The 23,505-nt window shown below is 39.2% G+C and overlaps 2 protein-coding genes across 4 annotated transcripts in view; one reads left to right on the forward strand and one right to left on the reverse strand.

Annotated features, from left to right (window-relative positions):
- Positions 1 to 1,629: 1,629 nt before the first annotated feature.
- On the forward strand, positions 1,630 to 18,622 carry LOC111567266 (ectonucleoside triphosphate diphosphohydrolase 7-like). Of its 3 annotated transcripts, XM_023268254.3 has the most exons (14): positions 1,643 to 2,054; positions 3,129 to 3,234; positions 3,351 to 3,530; positions 5,327 to 5,532; positions 7,211 to 7,361; positions 7,747 to 7,850; positions 8,022 to 8,081; positions 8,291 to 8,439; positions 8,572 to 8,738; positions 9,954 to 10,155; positions 10,927 to 11,046; positions 11,136 to 11,221; positions 12,727 to 12,888; positions 13,349 to 18,622. In XM_023268254.3, the coding sequence occupies exons 2-14, from the start codon at positions 3,227 to 3,229 to the stop codon at positions 13,563 to 13,565; spliced, it is 1,812 nt and encodes a 603-aa protein (XP_023124022.1). In that variant the 5' UTR covers positions 1,643 to 2,054; positions 3,129 to 3,226; the 3' UTR covers positions 13,566 to 18,622. The 3 variants fall into 3 exon arrangements, with proteins under 3 accessions (XP_054865566.1, XP_023124022.1, XP_035803137.1); XM_055009591.1 differs by lacking the exon at positions 8,022 to 8,081 and having other exon boundaries at positions 1,630 to 2,054; XM_035947244.2 differs by lacking the exons at positions 1,643 to 2,054; positions 3,129 to 3,234 and having other exon boundaries at positions 3,393 to 3,784.
- Positions 15,514 to 23,505, reverse strand: part of LOC111567268 (CREB3 regulatory factor-like) — a 46,463-nt gene continuing 38,471 nt past the window's right edge. Inside the window, exon 11 of the mRNA XM_035947232.2 lies at positions 15,514 to 22,715. Within this exon, the coding sequence (XP_035803125.2) occupies positions 22,702 to 22,715 (14 nt within the window). The 3' untranslated portion in view covers positions 15,514 to 22,701. The remainder of the gene's footprint in view (positions 22,716 to 23,505) is intronic.

Raw genomic sequence — 23,505 nt, forward strand, 5'->3', positions numbered from 1 at the left:
AGGGAGCAGAACGAAGAATAAACTGATGTAATCTACCGCTTTATAGCAAACAATCAGTTTTCAATGAGCATTAAAAACAAACTACAAACAAAATGGCTATAATGTCTGAGAGCCCTGCACAGCCAGTGAGTTTTCTCTCATAACAAACACGATGAAACTCTTAATTAATTTCTTTGTATTTTAATAATATGCTGGTTTTAATTACATCAGAGCATTTTTGACCACATAAGGGGGACCATCACAATATTAGGCAGGTGGTCATAATGCTATGCCTGATCGGTGTACACATATACAGGGTGGGCCAAAAGTAAGCTTATACCTAGTTGGTGTGCTAAGTAGGTATAAATTGCCTGGCTGAAGGTCGGGGACTGTTAAAGGCTTCTTGCCATGATGTATGCACCTGGTAAGCATTTTCACACCTCCAATACTGCTTTAGTATCCACTTTCTTTGCTCTTGATTTAATTAGTTTGCCATTGCTCACAATCCCTGTAAAAATAATAATAATAAACTAAATTGAAAAAAATAGCTTAATAACATTTCCAAAATGTGAATAAGGGATATGGAATACTGGTTTGGAATTATGGTTTGGATAAATTAAATCTAAAATGTGAACTAAATAGTGAAACAACTGTAAGCCTACTTTTGACCCACCCTGTATATTAAAGTATATGTTGTAACCACTGAATATGGGTGTCTTCAAATAAAATGGCAACCAAAATGAGAGTATTCAAGGTGTCAGTGGAATCCATCTTGCGTTATGGATTTGACAAAAAGAATCGATGAGACTTATACCAGAATGTTACGGATGGTACAAAACATCTCCTGGAAACCACACTTCAGCAACAAGTCGCTGCATGACTCACATCTACGTTTGTCAACGTAGACTAACCCTTGCTTGACATGTACTGGGACACAACGAAGCAGCTGTTATGGAAACCTGATAGTATCAAAAGTGCTGGCAGGCTCGGTATAACATTAAGGAAGGTGCTAGGAGAAAACACTGGTCTGGAAGGCAAAGAACTTTCGACTGCAATGTTGGAGGGAGGGAGCTGGAGGAAGAACTTTATTATTACTAATAATATTACTATATTATCGATTTATGTCAACGATTCCGTTGGATGCAACTGACTGACTGACTTCTTGTCACTAGGTAATTCCAGATGGCTACACCATCAACCTGCACAAATCTGTTAAAGCCTGAAAAAAATCTCCTCTGAAGAAAAATAAATAAATTCGGAGCTGCTGCTGGTTTCGCTGCTAACTCTAATGTTACAAGGGCCTCTACTAAAGACGGCCACTATAACATATTAGAAAACAAGGAAAGCGCTCAGAGAGCGCAGTACTCAGCCAAGGCTGCTCGTTCCTTGTATCATTTCCAATGGATAAGTTCCGGTAAGTCCGCAGTGTCAGCAGGCAGCTGATGTAGTGATCACTTGTCATAGTTACAGTGCTATCTCGCAATAATACAGAAGTCTTTAACAAATCCGTGGATCCAGACTATAAACCGCATCACTGTCAAAATATAATCACTTGGTCCTTGTGTTATTTCTGACCTTTCCTGAAAAGTTCATCCAAATCTGTAGGTCCGTTTTTGAACGATGTTGCTAATGGACAAACAGACTGTCGGATTCATAGAAGGAAGGACAAACCAACGCCGATCGTCACATAACTCCGCCGCGTTCCTTGGCTGAGCAATAATAATAGCAAAAATGATTAAAAGGCTGCTGTAATAATAAAAAAAACGACCAGGAACAGAAATGTTTACACTGGAAAATAACACAGTTTTACATTCTGAACAGGTGGTTCTCGTGTGTAGTCGTAACTTTTCCTACAGTCCCTGAAAGTAGCAGCTGTTCACGTCGCCAAGGGGCCGATGGGAAACCCGTTGAATGTTTCGTTCGTTTCCTCGTCGCCGTTTCGCCGTGTTCTTTTAAAACACTGTCTCCGTGAAGTACCCCTACGGAACAAAACACTTTATCGGATTTTTCTGTCGAAGAAAGACCAGGTTTTACTGGCGGCCTTCACTGTCATGGCGGGGGAGAGTCTTCTGCAGGTAAGTTTGTATGAGATAGCATATGTTCAGTTAGCATATGTTCCGTTAGCATTACCGTAAACCGACCGTTAGCCGGTTTGTAATCGAGTAGTTATCAATATTAGCCTCTCGTATTATTAATGGGTAAATATATGTAAAATGTATTTTTCCTATTATTTGGCTTGACTGACTGATAACTGCCTTGTTTTTATACGACCATTTTAGCTTATATAACTAAGAGATAAGCCAGTTGCCTACTTTATACTGGCCTGGATTGAAGAAAGCAGAGTTAATACTGAAACATCACTATAAAGGGATTTACCATGAATACAATAAAGAAGTTAAAAATATCATAAATCTATATACTAAGGAGTTAGAGGCATGGTATATTGACAGGCATGAGTAGTAGATCAGTATTCAGCCACGTCACATAAATCCCAACAAATTGTGTGTTTTTCTGGGATAATACTAGAAAAAAATAAGTAGGATGCCAGCAAATTAAACGAGGGCCTTAATATACACTGTGAAATAGCAACCATAAATGCTTCACCTAATGATTAATTTTTGTAATCTGTCCATTGTGTTGTCCATAGATTGTCTGAAAATAGTGAAAGCGGTTTCCTGGTGTGTGCTTGCAAGTGTTAGAATAGAATTAATTTTACAGTGGACAGATATAAATGTAAGTGAAAAGTTAAGGTACGTTATGCAGTACGCAGGGATATGACACAAGATAATAGAAAGAACTAATAATAATACCACTGAGGTATCTACACCTCTTGTTGTCCTACTGTTACCTAGAGGGAAAAGTGCAAGGGAACAGCAGACAGTGTTGGAGATTAATATTAATGATAGAGAAATCCATTGAGGTTATCAGGAAGAAAACCTTCAGTGGCCACCTCTCACAATTTGGAGGGGACTCAAGTCATGATGGCAGTATATGTGGGACATTTTAGGGTTGTTTGTCATAATAGAATATACCTAAAAGTGCTACTCAATGATGGAATCACCTTTTATGTTTTTTAATGAAATCAAGTTTGTGTTACAGTACAAACAGTATCGTTCAGCAGCTTAGCCTCTCCCTTTTCTTCTCTTCAGACAGAGACAAAGCCAAATCTCTAGAGAGGATCCTGGTTAGACTGCAGCCACCATGAGGTGACGACTGTGACGTCTTGTCCTTTTGCTGACTTGAACACATGGCACGGTAATAAACTGATAACAGCCTCTATTACTGACATTTGGCACTTTTATAATATCTTGTCCAATTAATCTCTGTACAATTCATAATGTAGCTTTTGTTCATCTGTTCTGCCTCCACAGGATCACTTTGTCCTGCCTGCCAGCCTCCTGGTACTGCAGCGTGTCCCTGTTGTCTCTGGGCTGTGCCCCCAGGCAGAGGCTGCTGCTGCTGCTACTGTTCATCACCTCAGCGCTGCTCCTGGGAGTCTACCAGAGGCAGCTTTGGGGCACCCAAAGGCGATCTGGATCCCGAGTCAACAAGTGAATGGACGGATCAAGGAATTACTACAGATCAGAAATGAAAGAAATAGCTGGATAATTAGGAACACACACAATCTTCAGATGTAACTGACTGTTGAATAATTGAAGCTCATTAAGTTTGAGCTGTATGGGGAGTGTAACCAGACAAGTTTAAGAAGGTGGATGGATGGAGAGTCAGACAGATTTGTGTTTTGTGTGTTGAGTTAAGCTTTCTGTAACAAATTTTCCACATATCTGCAACATAAGCTTCCTAGGTACATATTCACAATTACCATCAACAATGGCCTCAAAGATCCCAGAGTTGATTTTGAATTTGATCATTCTTGATCCATCCATCCGTTATGTATACATCACTTAATGCTCATTAGGACAGTTTAGAATAATCAATTAACCTCAGCATTTTTTTGGACTGTGGGAAGAAACCAGAGTACCCACGCATGCACAGGGAGAACATACAAACTCCATGCAGAAAGATCCCAGGCCCAGGCCAGGATGTGAACTGGGGATCTTCTAGCTGCAAGGCAACGGTGCTAACCACCAAGCCACTGGGCATTCCCTGCACAAAATCAACATCTTAAAACATACACAAATTATTGGTATCTATTAGCAGTGTTTTGTCTACAAAATTAACTCTATATTCTTCTATTTTATAAACATGATTAAAGTTCTTTTAAAAAATAGTCCTTGTCAGGCTTTTAAAAAAAATATTTATATATGGTGTATTTTTCTACTACCTTCTGTTCAACATTCATATAGAGCTCAGTCAGCAGCGTGTTTATTTCACAGTGGACAGTGGTGACAAAATATTCATTGAGTTTTGGATCCTTCAGCAGATTAAAAACATGCGAGTTGCGAGCAAATTGCGTCTGATTGCGCGAATCTCAGCCTTCATGCACAAATGGGAAAATCATCTGCACCGCTCTTTAATCTGTCTTTAAACCCTACTTCAACTACATGTTGTAAAATGCATACAAAACATTGCAGAGTTGTTTTTTTTTCCTTTTACAAATTATGTGTGTGTTTATATCTTTCTCTGGATAATATAAAGAACATCTGCAGTCAGTCTCACAAACTGAGTTCAAGTCACCTTGAGCTGTCCAGCAGTTTTCACAAAGCTTATCAACTGTTACTGTTTACCAAGAACTTTCTAGTTGTGTGTTGACAGGAAAGATAGGGGGGGAGGGAAGTTCAGAAGAGCTTATTTTAGAGTTTAACATGATTTAACTATATAATCCTGTCTGTGTGGCTGATTATGAAATGCACCAACAGTTACAGCAGGTTACAGCATGTTCCCTCACCATCCTGTAACATGACCAGCTCGATAACCCTTACAGTGTTTTAGTGCCGCTTCACTGCACAGATTTTTTTAGAGCCATGTTTCCTTCCGCTTAGTTTCTGCAATGCTGACTGGAAGATAATTTACTTTAACAACCCTCCAAATTAAACTTGCCAGCTAGACATCAGAAGAAGAAATCAAGAATGACAGGGCTGCACAGTGGCTTGGTGGTTAGCACTTTGGCCTTGCAGCTAGAGGATCCAAGGTTCACATCCCGGCCTTCATGCATGGAGTTTGCATGTTCTCCCTGGGTATGCGTGGCTTTTCGTCAGGTACTCCGGCTTCCTCCCACAGTCCAAAAACATGCTGAGGTTAATTGGTGACTCTAAATTGTTCATAGCGACCCAAATGAGGATTAAGCAGGTATAGACAATAGATGGATGGATTTTGTGTTGCTGTATAAAAACAGTTTGCTGTACAGGAGTATATTCTTCATCTCTTTGTGTCTGTTCCACCCCAGATACCTCTCTATTGCTGAGTCCATGGAAACTACTGACATACACAACCCTGCTCTAAATTATGGGATCGTGGTGGACTGTGGCAGCAGCGGCTCCAGGGTCTTCGTGTACTACTGGCCCCCCCACAACGGGAACCCCCACACCCTGCTGGACATACGACAGATGAGAGATCATGACCGCAAACCTGTCGTCAAAAAAATCAAACCTGGTGAGGAAGGGGCACTCGGTTGTAGCTGTTTGTTTTTTGTCCTGTCATCATTCTATGTTTGCTGTCTATGTTTGCTGATAATACTGTCGAGCATGTTTGTCTCTCCCGGTTAAAGTGTTTGAGAGTTTGCACATTTACCTTGATTTAATTTTGCACAAGCAGAGCAATATGCAGAAAAGTGTGGGTATTGGTTTCATAAGGATTTCAATCTGTTCATTGATGCATGAATGATTCTTCTGTTACTGTAGCTCTGTAGCTCCTTTGTGTATTGCGGACTCATTACTTCTAGTGCATTCTGTGAGAATATGGATCAGTTATTGATCAAGAATCTGCCAAGCCAGAAACAGCAGAACAGCTCTCGGTTATTCAGTTTATCTGATTTCAGTAGTAATTAAATAACTGGACTGACATCATGAATTTATGTGCAAAATTGGTGGTGAAAGACAGATTTGATCAAAGTTTGCTGCAACAATTCCTGCTTTTTTCTTTCTTTTTTTCACTGAGTGACTACAATGATACCACTGATGCAGAGCCAGTTAGTCACAACTTGCTCAGTGTTGTTGAACATTTTGGTGCCAGCAGGGTGACCATTACTGTTCACTGTCTGTCCCTCTGGCTCATTGCCAAGAGAGTGAAAGACAGAGTGTGTGAAAGAGATAAGAGAGAACACACATGGATTACAGAAAACAATTTTACTTTACAAGCCTGTCTGCAATGGTTTTTCCTTGTATGGAAAACTTTCTTGTTTTGTCTTGCATTGAGTTGTGTATCAATAGTACTTTTTCTGATGTTAATTCAGTTAATTAGTTCTGTCAGTGGTGAGAACCATTCAGTCTCCGTGTCTTTGCTTTATCTCAGTCGCAATACACAGATTAGATAGTCTGCTTTAGTTCCAGTAGCAGCGGTTAAAGGCTGTGTGACACATTGAACCCCAGGACTCATGACTGCCAGGGTCTGCATGATTATAATTTGTGACCTATTACAGTAGTGATCATGAGGGCTGACCCCTTCAGGGCCGATATCGATACCAATTATTCATACCAAACACTTGGAACCACCATGTACTTAGAGTAAAAATTAAAATCCGGTTGTTGAAATTTAAATACCACAGATTCCAGTGAAATCATCTACGTGTATCCATGTACTGCGAGAGGTGAGACATTGCTTGAGACCTCAGAGTAGCTACAGATAGTACCTGAATGCATTAAAGTTGGAGTAGCATATTTTAAATAAGTTCATTGTATGGGTAATTGGATATAAAGAAAAAGATACTGATAATCAGAAAAATGATAAACATCAGATCCTATAATCAACCAAACCGATAATCAATCTTCAGTGATAGTTTTGGGAATCTAAAGTGTAAATAAATAGAACAAATTAATTGTCACTTTATTTTAATCAAAGTCTACCTGATGAATCGGGTTAACTGGTATTATTATTGTTATTAGCTCATAGATTTTTCTGTGTTTTTAGAGCAAACATAAATGCCTGAATGAATGAATAGGAAATCATCTGATTTTTAAAGCACCCAAGAGAATTTTTATTTCAGTGACCACTGTAATTTGTTGTTCTATTTATGTCTCGCCTCATACTGTTTAATTAGCTTTTTTTCTATGAATAAGTAAATTCAAGTCTGTTTTGTACCTGACTATTCTGAAATGTGTTTGTGTTCTCTCAGGCATCTCCACCCTGGCAAACACACCAACACAGGCCAGTGACTACCTCCATCCTCTGCTCAGCTTTGCTGCTGCTCATGTCCCAAAGACCAAACACAAAGAGACACCGCTCTACATCCTCTGCACTGCTGGCATGCGGCTGTTGCCCGACAGGTAGATAGAACAACATGTGATGGCATATCAGCTTTTCACACAGTGTTCTTTTAATGTGCGTTGTACAGTTCTGTTTTTTAAATGATCTGCAGTTAATTTCAAGATTGCACTAATGTCTTTTCAAATCGTCATGGAAAACTTTGTCTTGTTTCTTTGTTTTTATCTTTATGTGTTTTTCACTGAAGAAGCTTTGTTCTTTGCAGAATTTGCAGAACACTGGAATTCAGCATCATCACAAACTACATGCTTCGTTTTATTTAGACTTAATGTCAGCACAAACTTAATAAGAAAAATGTCAGTCATGGTGAAGTTCTTGCATTATACTTCACTGTTCTCCATCTCTCTGCATCTATATTGTTTACATGCTTAAAGTCTCTGTATGTAGTCAACAGGCAGCCATCTTGGAGGACCTGGTCACTGATGTTCCCCTGGAGTTTGATTTCCTGTTTTCCCGTTCACATGCTGAGGTCATCTCTGGGAAACAGGAAGGTGAGGTGTTCTGCTTACTTGCTGGGTTTTTATTATTTGTAATGACTTACAGAGTTATACGAATGAAAGACTCTCAGTATGAGGAATTATTCTTAATTCTGGTATTTCTAACTGCTGCTTGCCCGTTTTTTGTGCCTCCCATCATGTTCCTGTTGCCTCTCGACACACAAGGAGTGTATGCATGGATTGGCATTAACTTTGTTTTGGGCCGCTTTGATCATGCTGATGAGGGTGAGTGTGAAGTTGAAATGTTAACCTGACATGTCTGAAACGCTTACAGTTTGTTTTATGTTTACTGGAATCGCATCAGACATCAAATACTGCTTTTAATCAAGTAGGAAATATAGGAGCATTACTTCTCCTTTGTGTAATCATTGTTTTTGTGCCAGAACATTTGAGCAACAGTCAAACATGCAAAATTGTTAAATCTGTGTTTTTAGAGGACGCCACAGTAGAGGTGACAACAGGGGCTCAAAACCAGCAGCCAATCAGTCGGCGTCGCACGGTGGGCATCATGGATATGGGTGGAGCTTCACTTCAGATCGCCTATGAGGTTCCCAGTGCCATCACCTTCAGCTCACCTCAAGAAGTAAGGAAGCACAGTGAAGTATCAGTCACAGCTCGGAGCCGCTGTGATCATTATTGACATGTTTAGCTGGTGTATTAGTCTAGAGAGATGTTCTCTTTTACAGCAGTGTAATGTCACAATGTGTTTTTTCAGGAGGAAGCAGGGAAGAGTGTTCTTGCAGACTTTAATCTAGGCTGCGATGTTGAGCACACACAACACGTGTACCGAGTCTACGTCACCACGTTTCTTGGCTTTGGAGGAAACATGGCCAGGCAGCGCTACGAGGACCAGCTAGTGAACAACACACTCGCCAAGAACAGGTTAGACACTCACAGATGTGGTTTTTTTTTGTGTGTGTGTTGTACAGGCATACCTCTGTGTCTGAGTTGCTTTGTGACACTTAAAAATATCTGCATTTGATAACTTGCATAACTCTTAGATGCATCAGTAGTTAAAAAATGACCAGGTGAGGTCGTTTTCTTGCAATATCTTTGTAATGAAAAGTTTATATCATTTAATTTTCCTGCTTTTCTTCAAAAAACAAGTTTCTGATATCATTCCATTTAAATTTTTATGTTAAATTTTACACTTTTTGAAGATATTGTAATATTTGTATTACTACCCCAAGCTCTTTAGCACTGATATCATACAAGAAGTGATGTAGTGCACAAACTTGGAGGGAGGGAGAGCAGCAACAACTGGAGGAAAAACAAGTGGAAAAATGTCTACAAAATGGATGTTGACATTCTTCTACTGCTGTTCTGTGTAATATTCTTCTTTTTCAATTATCAAAATGTTCAAAATCTGTTACAAAGTGAAAAATAGACATATTTCTAACATGAAATCAGTCTTATGTGGATACAAATATAATACAAACAATAATACAAATTGTTTTTCTTCACAAAAACACATTGACTCTTATACAGGTCATTTTTGATCCACTTACGGTAGAGTGTAGGGTCCAATCACTGGAGCATCTAACAGTTTTAAATTATCAAAACATCAAGAGACCAGAGTCTAAAATATTGGATTATTTATCTTCTCTCATGCCATTTGTATTATTAATGTTATTCAAAATCAGAACTGTATTTTCCACAGTCGCTGACGATTTACTTCTTGTTTTAACTCAGAATTCTCTGAAGCTTATAAAAATGTTGTAAATTTTTAGTCAGCATTTCTTCCAACACCAGGTATCATGAGAAACTGAAATGTTTAGCTGTCCTCGATCTCGTCTTGGTTTGTGCCAGACAGAGGCATATTTTCTTGGAAATCCAACCAGGTGGCACATTATGTAAAATATAGTTTACATGCTGGTCAGGTCAGCAGTTGCAGTCTGTTGTTTATGACAATTATGTTAATATCTTCAAATGAAGGTGGTGATTCAGTCTTGTAAACAAACTGTAACCGATGAAGTCTGGCATATTTAATTCTGTCTCATTGATTAAAAAATAAATAAATCTGACACTGACTGCAACTTCTAAGTTCTTTTTGTGTCATGTAGGGTAGAGTAATTTTTTTTTCATGTTCTTGTCCAGGTTACTAACCACACAGACAGGTATGAGTGAGGACAAACCCTACCTGGACCCCTGTCTGCCGGTTGGCCTGTCGGACACGGTCACCCGAGACAACCGCACGTTGTTTCTGAGGGGCCAGGGTGACTGGACTCGATGTCAGGAGGCTGTGCGACCTTTCCTGGGCCTCCACAATGGAACCATGTCACCAGGGGGCGTCTACCAGGTACAAAGTCTTTACTGTAAAATTAAGTATTCAAATACTGGTGTAATTAATTTCACTGAGCTGCAGAAACATAGATTTCACCCAAAACAGGCAACATGTTAGTCTAATAGTGATAATAGAAAATAGCTTTCGGTAAGTTCAGAAATTCAAGACCGGACAAAACCAGGTTCTTTGATGCCTTTCCTTCATTCGATATTCCATTTTAAAAATGAGAACTAGAGATGGAATTTATGACTCTTGGAAGGGAGCTGGATCTTGAGGAGCATCACTGTAACTATGACAACAGGTGAACACTTGTTGACTGCGATCCTACTACAAATCGACAGCTGCAGACTTATCGGGGCATAGCCATCAGAAATGATACAAGGAAGAGTTGATAAAATTGTTGGGGTGCTTCTGAGTCCCATCAATTCCCACTGCCCGCTACATATTTAGGTCACGCAATTTGGTATCCGTACATAACGTACACATGCCTGGGCTCAGCTCAACGTCATTTTGTTTGTGGGTACATCTGTATTAAATGAACACATTCTGTGTTGCTGTGATTTTTGATCATCAATAACTAATAAACAAATGCTGCATTTCTGACAATGCCATATGGGGGAATGAGCAGCCTTGAAGGAGTGATGCGCTCTCTGAGTGCTTTTCTTGTTTATATATGCATCTATGATATATGGTGGGGCAAGCTGTTTGTTGACCCGAACTTGAAAGAGATGTTTTTAGGACAAATATTGCATTGTGCTTTATGTTGCACTCCTCTGCTTTTTTCAGGCTCCCATCAACTTCAGCAACAGTGAGTTCTACGGCTTCTCTGAGTTTTTTTACTGTATGGAGGACGTGCTGAGGATGGGAGGACAGTACAACAGTGAGAGATACTCCCAAGCTGCTACGGTATACAGACACTGCATAGCACCAGTATCAGATTTTTGCTTATTTATGTTTGTTGATAGAAAATTTATTTGTTTTGGTATATTTAACAGGACTACTGCTCCACCAAGTGGTCGACACTGAAACAACGCCTGGACAACCAGCTTTTCTCTCAGCAGGCCGACATCAGCAGACTAAAGTAAGCTCACCTTTCCAGCTCTTTTCGTCTTGATCTAGAGTCTCTGCTGCAGATGTTGCATGAATAAGGCGGGTCAATGTCTCTTTATGTTGAGTTTCTGTATGAGGCACTCTTCTGTTCATACAAGCTGGTTGGCGTTTCTTATGCTAGTTCCTGTTCAGTTTTTTTCCCTAGTAAAACACACACCTCGACAGTGGCATCCGCTGTTTATCACTTTTTTTTTTCCAGAAAGAGCTACCAGGTTATTATTTAGCAACACATATGCTGGCATTTGTGAACTTAGGGTGATACACAAACTTTGAAGAAACAAGTGGAAAAAATATCCACAAAATGGATGTTGACATTCTACTGCTGTTCTAATATTCTTCTTTTTCAGTTATTAAAATGTTCAAAATCAGTTATAAAGTGAAAAATGAACATATTTCAAACACAAAGTCATTCTTGTATGAACGAATGATTATCCTCAACAAAAATGACATAAAAACACATTGATTCTTATATGGGTCATTTTTGACCCACTTATTAAAGAGTGTAGGGTCCAATCACTAGAGCAGCTAAAGATTAATATACACCATTTTAATGTTCTGTCAAATCATATCGGTGATAAATCTTATCATATTAAAAGTTTAACTGTTTCTTTATAGAATGCATTGCTAAGCGCACTACATGCTCCCCTCTATTTGTAATGGTTACACATCAGTGTTTCGATATCATTTAGTCTTTAATTCACCAGTTTGCAAAAAGCATGTTGCAGGTTCTCCACGAGGAGGCGCTGTTCAGTCATTCACTACAACCTGCCAACGTGTCACCAACAGAAAAAGAAACCAGCAAAGTTTTTTTTTTGTAGAACTGTTGTGTACACTTAACAAAACCTATATTCTAAATATATCATACCTAAATCCTATGTGAAAGGCTTGAATGCTAATTAAATTTAGTGAATGAATGAGTTTATTATTTATTTTACTTGCTACATAGAAAATCATTCATCTTGAGAGGTCTTAGCAGAGACTTTAACCACCAGTGAACAACACTGATTTAATTTGGTTACACGGGATCACCAGGAGGCGCAGGTATACCCGTAATATCTGCAAACCACGACTTCGTTCCTTTTTTATTTTATTTTATTGTATTTATCTTTTTGTTTCAGTAACATTCTAGTATACAGATAAATATTATCCAGCCCCTTGAGACAGAAATTAGCCAACCTGCACCAATAACATGTTTAATAAAATGTTTCAAACACACACAAACTGCAGCTTTACAAAAGAATAAACTGTTGATGGAGATTGCTAAAATTCCAAAACCTTTCTTAGCGTACGAACGGTGTGTATTTACATGTCTCCATGGTTGCTACTAATCTGCTTTTTCTCTGGCCCCGACATGATGCAGGTTGACTTCTAACAGCTAGTGGTCCTACTGTACAACTGGAAATTGCTGGTTATTTATATAGTTGTCATATTTCGTCCCTGTTTGACCCATTCTTTCTTTCTCTCTTGTTACCTCAGATATCAGTGCTTCAAGTCAGCCTGGATGTTTGAAGTGTTGCACTCTGGTTTCCGTTTCCCCTCCGACTACCCGAGCCTGAAAACTGCCCAGCTGGTTTATGACAAAGAGGTTCAGTGGACTCTGGGGGCGATCCTGTTCAAAACCCGCTTCCTACCTCTCAGGTAACTCAGCATCTCTTAAAACCTCATGATCAAATATATCATGGTTTAATGTTGTGAACGCATTAGTTGATAGTAGTGGCTCCTGTCCTGACCTTTGAAACTTGTGATTTATTCCTGCTAATCTACTAAAAGTCATCTTGAAGTCATTCATAGTGAAATAAAACCCCAAGGTTAGAATGAAGTATGCAGCTAATGTTTAATCAGGAAATGGGACATGTACCCTGTTACAGGCACAGTGTATAATACAGTACTGTTCAAAAGTTTGGAGTCACTTAGAAATGTCCTTATTTTTGAAAGAGAAGCATTTTTTTTCAATGAAGATAACATTAAATGAATCAGAAATCCTGCCACTGTGGATAAACATAAGGCTGCTGGTGCTGTTATGTTCATTAGTATATGAGGATTTAACATGTGCTGCTCTGTCTGCTCTTGTCTCCTTCTGCCCCATGTGTTTCTCCAGGGACCTGCAGCAGGAAACGCTGCGGCAGAACCACCCCAGCTGGCTGCGTTCTTCTTTTGTCTACAACCACCACCTGTTCTCACTCTGCATCCTGGTGGTGGTCCTGGCCATCCTGCTCTACATCCTACGCCTGCGGAGGATCCACCAGCGGGAGCAGCGGCAGGCCGAGGCCCTGAACCTCCTCTGGGCTGAAGAGGGAGAGGCTCTCCTCCCCTGAGATGTGATGTGAGGCTACAGACTGACACTTTATAGAGTCTGGAGGACAGACATGGAAATTACTCATCAGAACAGCTTGTGACTTTGGTCAGTAATAATGTAAGAACTGACCCAGGATTTGATTCCGTGGAAAAACATCACGGCACAGGGACAGTTTAATGAGCCTGGACGTATCACTCGCCTGTATATTCCTTGATTGTGCAGCTTTAAACACAGAGCCCACCTCAGACCGGAAAGTTCTCTGGGTTCACTTCTTCTTTTCAAAACAACTTTGGATGAAAAGAATCACCCTGCATTACTGGATCAAACTAAAATTTATTTACCACCCATTTCATTTAGGATCTAGTTTCTTAGTTCAAGGCAGTCTGGACAGTTAACCAGGATTTAACATCTTCTCCGCTGAGCAAGGAGGCACCCGTGGAGAGGAAATACAGCAATGTGAGCTCACTGAGGACTTAATTCAAGAGATGTCACTTAAAAGGACAGATCAAAAGCAACTCATTCATTTACAGCCCTGATAGGATTTATATTTTTCTCATAGTTAAACAAAAGTTAAAACAGCCCAAATTTTGGTCCATGACCGGAAACCTCTGAAAGGCTAACATAGCTTTCCTAGAATGATATAGTTTTTATTTTATGGTCAAACGACCAAAATCAGACAAAAAAAAGACAAAAAAAACAAGACAAAATATTACAAAAATGAGACACAAAATGGAAAAAAATGAGACAAACGTCATGAAACAAAACAAAAAAAGAGACCAAAAATTAGACAAGAAAGTTACAAAGCGACAAAAAATGGATAGACAACAAAAATGGGACAAAAAATGACAAAAGCGAGAAAAAGACAAAAAAATAGACAAACAGCACGTGAGCCAAAATAAACCAAAAACGACAAAAACGATACCCAAAACAACAAATACAGCAAAACACAAAGTGACAAAAATAAGACAAAAAACACAAGCGAAACAATAAGGAAACACAAAACAACAAAAATGAGAAACAAAGCAACAAAAATGACACAAAACAAAAAATGACAAAAGAACAATGAGCAATCTAGTATTTTACTTTATGATCAAAACAACTTGTCATGGTCTAGAAATTATTTATAGTTTTACAACTTTATAATCTGCAGTTAATGTCGTCTCTGTAGTTTTTACACTTTATGAAGAGGTCCTGTGGGCTGGATTGGACCCTCTGAAGGGCCGGTTTTGGCCTGCGGGACGCATGTTTGACACCCTTGTACAGGATCAAATCCCATGTTTGCATCTATGAGCGTTATTTATTTCAACAACTCATGGTAGATGATTGCACGGTTGGTCATTTTAGTTCTGATTATGTTCAGTAATTGGCTCCAGCTGACACTAGGAATACACGTTTGTGTACTTTTTCCAGGCCGGTTTCAGTCTGAAAACTGGACCGTTCATTGCGGCATTTTAATTTGCTAATATGTCGCTGTGGGTAAAATCTAACCCAGACATTCCCTGAACTCAAAAATCCCTGCCCCCCCAACGTGGCTACAGATATACAACGCACACATTAAAAACATTAAGTTCATGTACAACCAGATTCTAGTGCAGGAAGAGGCAGCGGAGGCCTGACAGTAGGCAGCAGCAGCAGCCAGGACGTCTTTGCTGTAATGCTAACTGAACGGGCGCCAGATGTTTATATGGACCACCCAATGTGAGAGATAGATTGTGTACAGACACGCCTGGATGCTGTATGAACCATACGATTATAAATCATTGCCTGCCTCATTTACTAAAAAGGGTCCAATTTAAGTTATCAGAGCTTTCACAAAAACAACTCATTCGTACTTATGACATGTTGACACAAACCCCAGTTCTGAGTTCTTTACAAGTGACTCCAATGTTTCATGAGTACAGTTTTACGTAGCATGCTAATAGAACTGAATGTGTGAATGGTAGCGTTCAGATCAAAGCACAGCTGAGTTTAGAAGAGCATTCTGGTTTATTTCACATCAACATTGTGACTCTACGGGTCATGCTAACTGTAACAAATGAAGAACTGGTAAACATTGCCATCCATTTAGACCAGGGGTGTCAAACTCAGAAACTTAGTTCAGGGGCCACATTAAGCCCAATTTGATCTCAAGTGACCAGTAAAATCAGAGTATAATAACCTATAAATAACCACAACTCCAATTTTTTCCTTGGTTTTAGTGCAAAAATGTTCACATTTAAGGAAATATGTTTTTACAAAACATCATGAACAACTGGAAATTTGTTAAGAAAAATAAGAAGTCAGCAGCGTTATGCTTCATTTCATCATTTACACATTACAACTTCCAGATTCCAGAGTGTCTACAATGGAACAAAACATTTAGTCACAGGTATCTGGAACTGAATGATAGTGTTTTACTTTATGATCAAAACGACATAAGTGAGACAAAAATAGACAAAAAAAACAAGACAAAATATGACAAAAATGAGACGCAAAATGACAAAAAAAACAATGAGCAATATAGCATTTTACTTTATGATCAAAACAACTTGTCATTGTCTCGAAATTATTTTAAATTTATGGTTTTACAAATTTACCATTTACAGTTCATGTCTTCTCGGTCTCACAGAGTTACAGCAGCAGTCATAAAAGTAGATTTTACGTAACTTCCTCCTGAATACAAGGGTTTTTGGCATGCACCGACCGGCAGCGTCTGCTAGTCATTCTCACTGCAGGATCCAGCTCATGTCAGTTTTTCGTGGATTCACGTCCTGGGGTCTTTTAGCCCTCAGTGTCGCCTTACAAAGTGCTCTCCGGCTGGACGGCCTCCAACTGTCACCATCTTGGCTATTTTACTTTCCAAAATTCTTTATCCTGAGTAAAACTCACTGAACCCAACTTAAAGGGTCAATTCACCCAAATGTACACTACCATTCAAAAGTTTGAGGTCACTTAGAAATATCCTTATTTCTGAAAGAAAAGCAGATTTTTCAGTGTAGATAACATTAAATTAATCAGAGATCCAGTCTAGACATTGTTAATGTGATAAATGACTATTCTAGCTGGAAACGGCTGATTTTTAATGGAATATCTCCATAGGGGTACAGAGGAACATTTCCAGCAACCATCACTCCTGTGTTCTAATGCTACATTGTGTTAGCTAATGGTGTTGAAAGGCTAATTGATGATTAGAAAACCCTTGTGCAGTTATGTTAGCACATGAATAAAAGTGTGAGTTTTCATGGAAAACATGAAAACATCTGAACAACCCCAAACTTTTGAATGGTAGTGTACGTGCAAATTTCAACACATCCAATGAAAAATATCTCAATTGCTAAAAAAGGTTTTTGTAAGGTTTCATTAACATCATTGACTTTCTATAAAATACAAAAATTAACAAACAAAAATACATGCTTTGGATGCTGTCAAACCCTAACAATATACAACACAAACATTTAATAGTCGGTATCTTGGTTTCTGAAACACTTCTGCTAGAGCCGTTAGTTTCACAAGCTAGTCAGCGCAATCTGTGTTGCTGTTGGTTAGCACACAAGCTTAAAGATTCAATAGAAACGGAATCATGACTGATAAACATCGGCTTGTATTTTCCACATAAAATGTCTTCTACACAAGTTAGCAGTGGGGCTACTTGTTCATACTGTTGGCATCTGTCCATCAGCTTTACCCGTATCCTGTAGAGGTTTAGAGGTTAGAGGAGTGTAGGGTGTACTTGACTGCAAAGCAATGTCTTTAAAGTGGCTGCAAATAACAAAACCAAAGAAGCTGTTGTTGTTTCACCCCAAGTCTTGGTGACCGTTACCACCATCTAGCAGCTCAGTTGTGTGAGGTGAGATCCTAGTGGGCTGCCTTCAAAGACTGTTTCATACACCTCTGTCTGTCCCAATGGGAAGATTTCCTCGAAAGCAATCCGACACGCCGATGATTTCAGCTGCAGAACTCTGGCCTCGTATTGTGCTTTGATGCTTGAACACCACTGTTGTCCTGCCAAGACCCCCGTCCAGCGCAGATTTTTATCAGAGCAGAGACGGAGCCAAGAAGGTTTTCAGCTGAGAGATCTGCTCAGCGTCTGGATGGAGGCGCTGAAAGCAGACGAAGACCCTGGAGGCCTGATTTAAGCAGATGCTGTCTGATTTTTCAACACAATAACTCAGAGAAAGGGAAGAAACTTGTCTTGCTGGGACACCGCAAAAAGTACCGGACACATCTCAACATGTGAGATGAATTACTTAAAAGCCATTTTTTGAGGAAAAAAGCCTTACCCTAAAAACCAATTGTGTTTTCTTCAGTTTCTGTGTCTACTGTAATTCCTAGATGTAAAATGAAGCCAGTGCTTGTGTTTTTTAGTGTCATGTTTTGTGCTGACAGGCTGGTCCAACAAACCACGATGATGCAAATGTGTGTCTGAGCAGCACCTGGTGAAACTTCTTGAGAAGTTTCATAATCTTGATCCCGCAGCGGGAGATTGTTTTAAAATGTTTGAATTTATGATTTAATCTTACTGGTTCTATTCAGAGGCATGATTCATCAAACTGGGTGATGATGACTTCATCCTTTCATAAGACAGGTCGTAAGCTGTACTGTGGTGCTACTATGAACGCTGTGTTGTCAGAGGAGAAGGGAAAGTGTTGGAGAACTTCGTGAGATTGAAGCTAAAGCCGTTCTAGACGCAGTTGTTCTCTTTTCTTCTTGTCTCAACACAGATGAGTCCTGACATGTCATGTCAAACTGTCGGCGGGAGCGTGTAACCCTTCTGAAATACTTTCCACCTGTGAATCCTCAATCAGTAGCAGCATCCGAAAGTCTGATATTTTATTATCGAAATGAATCAAAAACTGCAAATCTCTCTGTGATCCATCCTGATATGGATTTTAGGATTCCTGCTGCTTCTCTTGTGTTTCGACTCCTGACAAAGGACCAATCGTTGACTGTGTTTTCCAGAGCTGGGCATCGTGCAATGTTGAAGAGTAATCCACTGAAGGGGACACTTGATTTTTTAATGTTTATAATTGAGGTACCTGGAACATAAATGTGAACTGAAACTATTTCAATCCAATAAAGGAATCCTTTTGGAATAAAGTTTGGACTTTGCCAGTTTGTTCCCACAGCAGTCAGGACAGGAGGTGGTTGAAATTAGAGTTATAGGGAATTGAAGCGCTTGGTGTTAGCACTGTCGCCTTTCAGCTAGAAGATCCCCGGTTCACATCCATCTTTCTGCAAGGAGTTTGCATGTTCTCCCTGTGCATGCGTGGGTTTACTACAGGTTCTCTGGCTTCCTCCCACAGTCCAAAAACATGACGAGGTTAATTGGTGACTAAATTGTCTGAAGGTGTGAATGTGAGTGATTGTTTGTCTCTATATGGGTCATTCCAGAATTGGAGGACATTTGGACTTCAACATTTTTTAAAAATAAATCTTCCTTTCTACAGTTTTTTGTTCCATATTCATCAATAATAGGTAGTAAACTATCAAAGGCTTGATTGGCTCAGCTTACACATCAATGGTACCATTTTTATTCCTTGTTTTATTTGTTGTTTGCTAACCCTACTCTAATCACAGTAACAGGGTTGCTAATCCATGCTAATGTTAGCTTTTTCTCAGGAGTAGAAACTAGATATTTAGCTGTTACTGCTGACCAAGAGGACAAACTGACTGATGGAAAACAGTCAAAAGAATTAATCTGATCCTGATAATATGAGGTAGAGTGAGACATTTTATCAAGGCTGACATTGTTATGAAAAATAGACGAGAGGACATAGCTTTATTCTACCCATTCTTTAGGAAATCTGTTTGATGTTAATTCCAGCGTTTCATGTGATTCACTTTTTTCTTCTTTTTCTACCAGATAAAAAAAGGTTATGCTAACAGGGTTGTTGTGGGACACATGCTCCATGCAAAATAATTATTTAAATATTATGTTGATTAAAAAACTGTTCCCACAATTACAAGACATCAATGAAAAAAATAATACCAAAAAAGGAGATATTTTCTAACATTATTTTGTCATAGTTTTTTTTTTTTTTTTTTTTTTTTTAGATTTGGTCTAAAGACAAGTACATTTACACAACAACTGCATGTTTTATTATTTTGTACATGGATTATTTGAAATTTGGTGGTAAAATGTCCTCCTATTCTGGGGTGACCCATGTCTGATGGCTTTAGTTACTCATCACACACATAACATATGAAGCCCTTACAGAAAATGACATGTTGGTATTAATTAAACTTAAATACGTTCATGCCAATATATCAATCACTAAATTAGTAAGTAGCTATTTTGCTATTTTGAATGAATTGTCATTGTTCCACCTTTACAAAGGTGACAAGGTGCTGCTTTTACTTTTAATTATCTTAATCATCTGAATGTATTTTTAATTATTTCGAGGTGTAAACAGTTAGTTGCTGTGAAGATGTCTGGGTAACTATGACTGTAATGAAGAAAGAAAATAATTTTTAGATTAACTGATATTTAAAAAAAAAAACAACTCCAACAGTAAAGTCCTGTTTTGACCTTAATAGAGGAGTAATAATCTAATTATATAATATATAATAGTATAACACTTACTGGACACATTGTTCTGCATTGAGTACTTTTACTTTTAATACTTTAAGTACATTTTCCTGATTATACTTACTTTAAGTAACATTTCTACAGTGTGGTGTTTGTACTTTTACTTCAGTAAAGGATCTGAATACTTCCTACATCACTGTTTGTTTCACAGTTTAAGAAATAACTGCATAAACCTCAAAACCACTGAAGGTGCACTACCGTTCAAAATGTTTGGGGTCACTTAGAAATGTCCTTATGTTTGAGAGAAAACGTTTTTTTCAATGAAGATAGCGTTAAATGAATCAGAAATCCAGTCTAGACATTGGTAATGTGGTAAATGACTATTCTAGCTGGAAACAGCTGATTTTTAATGGAATATCTACATAGAGATACAGAGGAACATTTCTAGCAACCATCACTCCTGTGTTCTAATGCTACATTGTGTTAGCTCAGACCTGGGCATCCTACTGCCCGCGGGCCACATCCGGCCCGCCGGACGACCCTGACTGGCTCGTATGAGGTCCTTGGAAAATACTAAAATTCAATGCAAATATATATCATCACAATACATGCAAGCAATACGCCTGCACTGCTTTTATTTTGAAAGATCTGCTAAGTTAACGTTTTTTCGCGCGTGCTTTCCGTACTTAGCATAAGGTTTATGCTGATTGGTTTGTTGGTTAGCTTCAGCCCGGGAAGATGTCAGCTAACGGCAAAAAAAGAAAGATTGATTCCGAATGCAGAGTTTTTAACAAGGCATGGACTTCCAAGTATTTCTTCACTGAAGTCAGAGGTAAAGCTGTGTGTCTAGTTTGTGGCGAACAGATCGCGGTGCTCAAGGATTATAACCTGAATCGACATTGCGAGACCAAAAACATTTGACTGATGCAGAGCAGGGAGGATGTCTGAAGGTTTGCTAGCTAAACTGCTAAAGCAGCAATGACTTTGTTTTACCAAAGCTCACATCAAGGGATGCAGCAGTCAAGACGAGTTTTCTAATATCCTACAAAATCGCCAAAAACAGTAAACCATTCTCTGATAGAGAGTTTATAAAAGAAAGTCTGGTGGACTCTGCAGCGTTTATATGCCCGGAGAAGAAAGGAGCGTTCGTTAATGTGACCCTTTGGAGGCGAACCGTAGCGAGGCCGGTGGAGAGCAGCGCCGAAAATCTGGCGCTTCAGCTGCACAACAAAGTGGACAATTTTGACGTTTTCTCCTTGGCTCTGGACGAGAGCTGTGATGTCCGTGACACAGCCCAGTTACTCATCTTTGTACGTGGACTAACAGAAACCTTTGAGATGACGGAGGAGCTGGCAGCTGTGCAGCCAATGAAGGGAACCACGACGGTGAGTGATTTGTTCACTGAGGTAAATACATGCATGAACAAGCTGGGACTAAAATGGGAGAATTTGGTTGGTGTTACAACTGATGGCTGTCCAAATTTGACAGGGGAAAAATGTTGGACTTTTGAAACGGATGCAAGATAAAGTGACTGAAATAAACCCAGAACAGAAACTGATATTTTTGCATTGTATTATACATCAGGAGGTGCTGTGTAAGTCAGTGCTAAAAATCAGCCACGTGACTGATGTTGTAGCTAAAGTAGTTAACTTCATCAGGGCAGGAGCATTGAAGTACAGACAGTTTGTTGTCTTTTTGGAGGAGATGATGGTGAACATGGTGACCTTGGTTACCAGACAGCTGTCAGATGGATCAGCCTGGACAAGGTGCTTAAACGAGTTTGGGATCTGAGAGCAGAGATTCAACAGTTGGGCATTGTACATCATTGTATTGTGTAATTTACTGTTTTTATTGAGATATATTGAACATTGCTGTAAGTGTATTGGGGAGCTGTTGTCTTTCTTTATGCTTCACAGTCATCTTAATGTAGATTTAGAAAAACTGACAACACCTCATAGCGTTCATGATGAACAAAAACTGACATGATAAGGCAAGTTTCAAATCTCTGCCAGCTGATGGTCATATTGTTTTAGAATAAATTCTGAGTGATGGCATACTTACTTCATTTGTAAAAACAGTGACTGCTGAAAAGTAATGAAAGCACTTGGAAAATCAGTTTCACATTTTAAGTGTGTCTTTATGATAGTAAATATCTACAACTCAATAGGCAGCAGTCATAGTTTGAATGAAAAAACAAAATCTTTCATTAAATACTTGTGTTCTGTGTTCCACATTTTCATTATATCATTGTATTGTTTCATTTATTGTTTTTATTGAGATATATATTGAGCAGAGCTTTTAAGTGTACTGGTCCGGCCCTTAACAACCGTCAAAGTTTCTCATGTGGCCCCGTATGAAAATTAATTGCCCACCCCTGTGTTAGCTAATGGTGTTGAAAGGCTAATTGATGATTAGAAAACCCTTGTGCAATTAAGTTAGCACATGAATAAAAGTGTCAGTTTTCATGGAAAACATGAAATTGTCTGATTGACCCCAAACTTTTGAAAGGTAGTGTACATTTGGGTGAAATGACCCTTTAAGTTGGGTTCAGTGAGTTTTGCTCAGGTGTAAAGGTTTTGGAAAATAGCCGAGATGGTGACAGTTGGAGGTCGTACAGCCGGAGGGTGGAGGAGAGGTGCTCAGTGCATCATGGGAAACCGCCTGTAACAGCATAAGTAATGGATGGTTCAGGGTCAGGTTTATCAAAAAGAAAATCCTAGAAGTAGAGAGGCCTCCTGAACATGACTATACAGCCAAGTTAGAGGACACATCCTGGCTAAAATAACTCCAAGGTTCTGCACAGGAGGACTGGAGGCCAAAGCGATACCATCCAGAGGACCCAGACGGTGAGTTTCTAGGGTGTTTTAAGGTAACATGAATGAGAAGTGAACAAGGGAACATCTACGATTTGACAGCTGCATCTGCTCATGAAGATTTATGTTCTATGATCAAAAGCTTCCTTCACCTCTCGTGTTTTTTAGTAAAAGGGTTTGGATTTTCTGCAGACATCCCCCAATGTTTCAGAGAGTTTCATCTGAAGAGTAACTGAACAATCTGACAAGCATGTCGGCTTCAATCAGTGATTGTGAAGGTTAGAGATGAGGCAGCGTTTGAACTCACTCTTCTTTCATCTTTTATACATTTACTTGCATCACTTTTAATGCACAGAACTGAGTGCAACACGATGAACGCCTGTGAGGGAAAGCTGCCTTTTAGTGTGGCGTTTCTGTGCAGCCACAGCAGTATCTGGATGCTGAAGTCACTGTAGTGGCATTTTGAGATGGAACAAATGTTAAAACCAGGCAAATAGGATGTGTAAATGAGATTTAAGAACAACCATTGATACTACTGGAAGACCTAACGTGTCAACTGAATTTATGAATACACTAAATAATCCTGTGGAAAAAGGCAACCCAATGGAAGCCCATGGAGCCTATATAAGGCAGAAGTG

This window comes from Amphiprion ocellaris, chromosome 4 (genome assembly GCF_022539595.1).
Source record: "Amphiprion ocellaris isolate individual 3 ecotype Okinawa chromosome 4, ASM2253959v1, whole genome shotgun sequence".
NCBI lineage: Eukaryota > Metazoa > Chordata > Actinopteri > Pomacentridae > Amphiprion > Amphiprion ocellaris.

What these genes read in the sequence shown, in the direction of transcription:
- LOC111567266 (XM_023268254.3), top strand. An exon ending in ATGCGGCTGTTGCCCGACAG is followed by an intron (nt 7,362 to 7,746) that starts GTAGATAGAACA and finishes CTCTGTATGTAG; the next exon opens with TCAACAGGCAGCCATCTTGG. An exon ending in ACCCGCTTCCTACCTCTCAG is followed by an intron (nt 12,889 to 13,348) that starts GTAACTCAGCAT and finishes GTGTTTCTCCAG; the next exon opens with GGACCTGCAGCAGGAAACGC.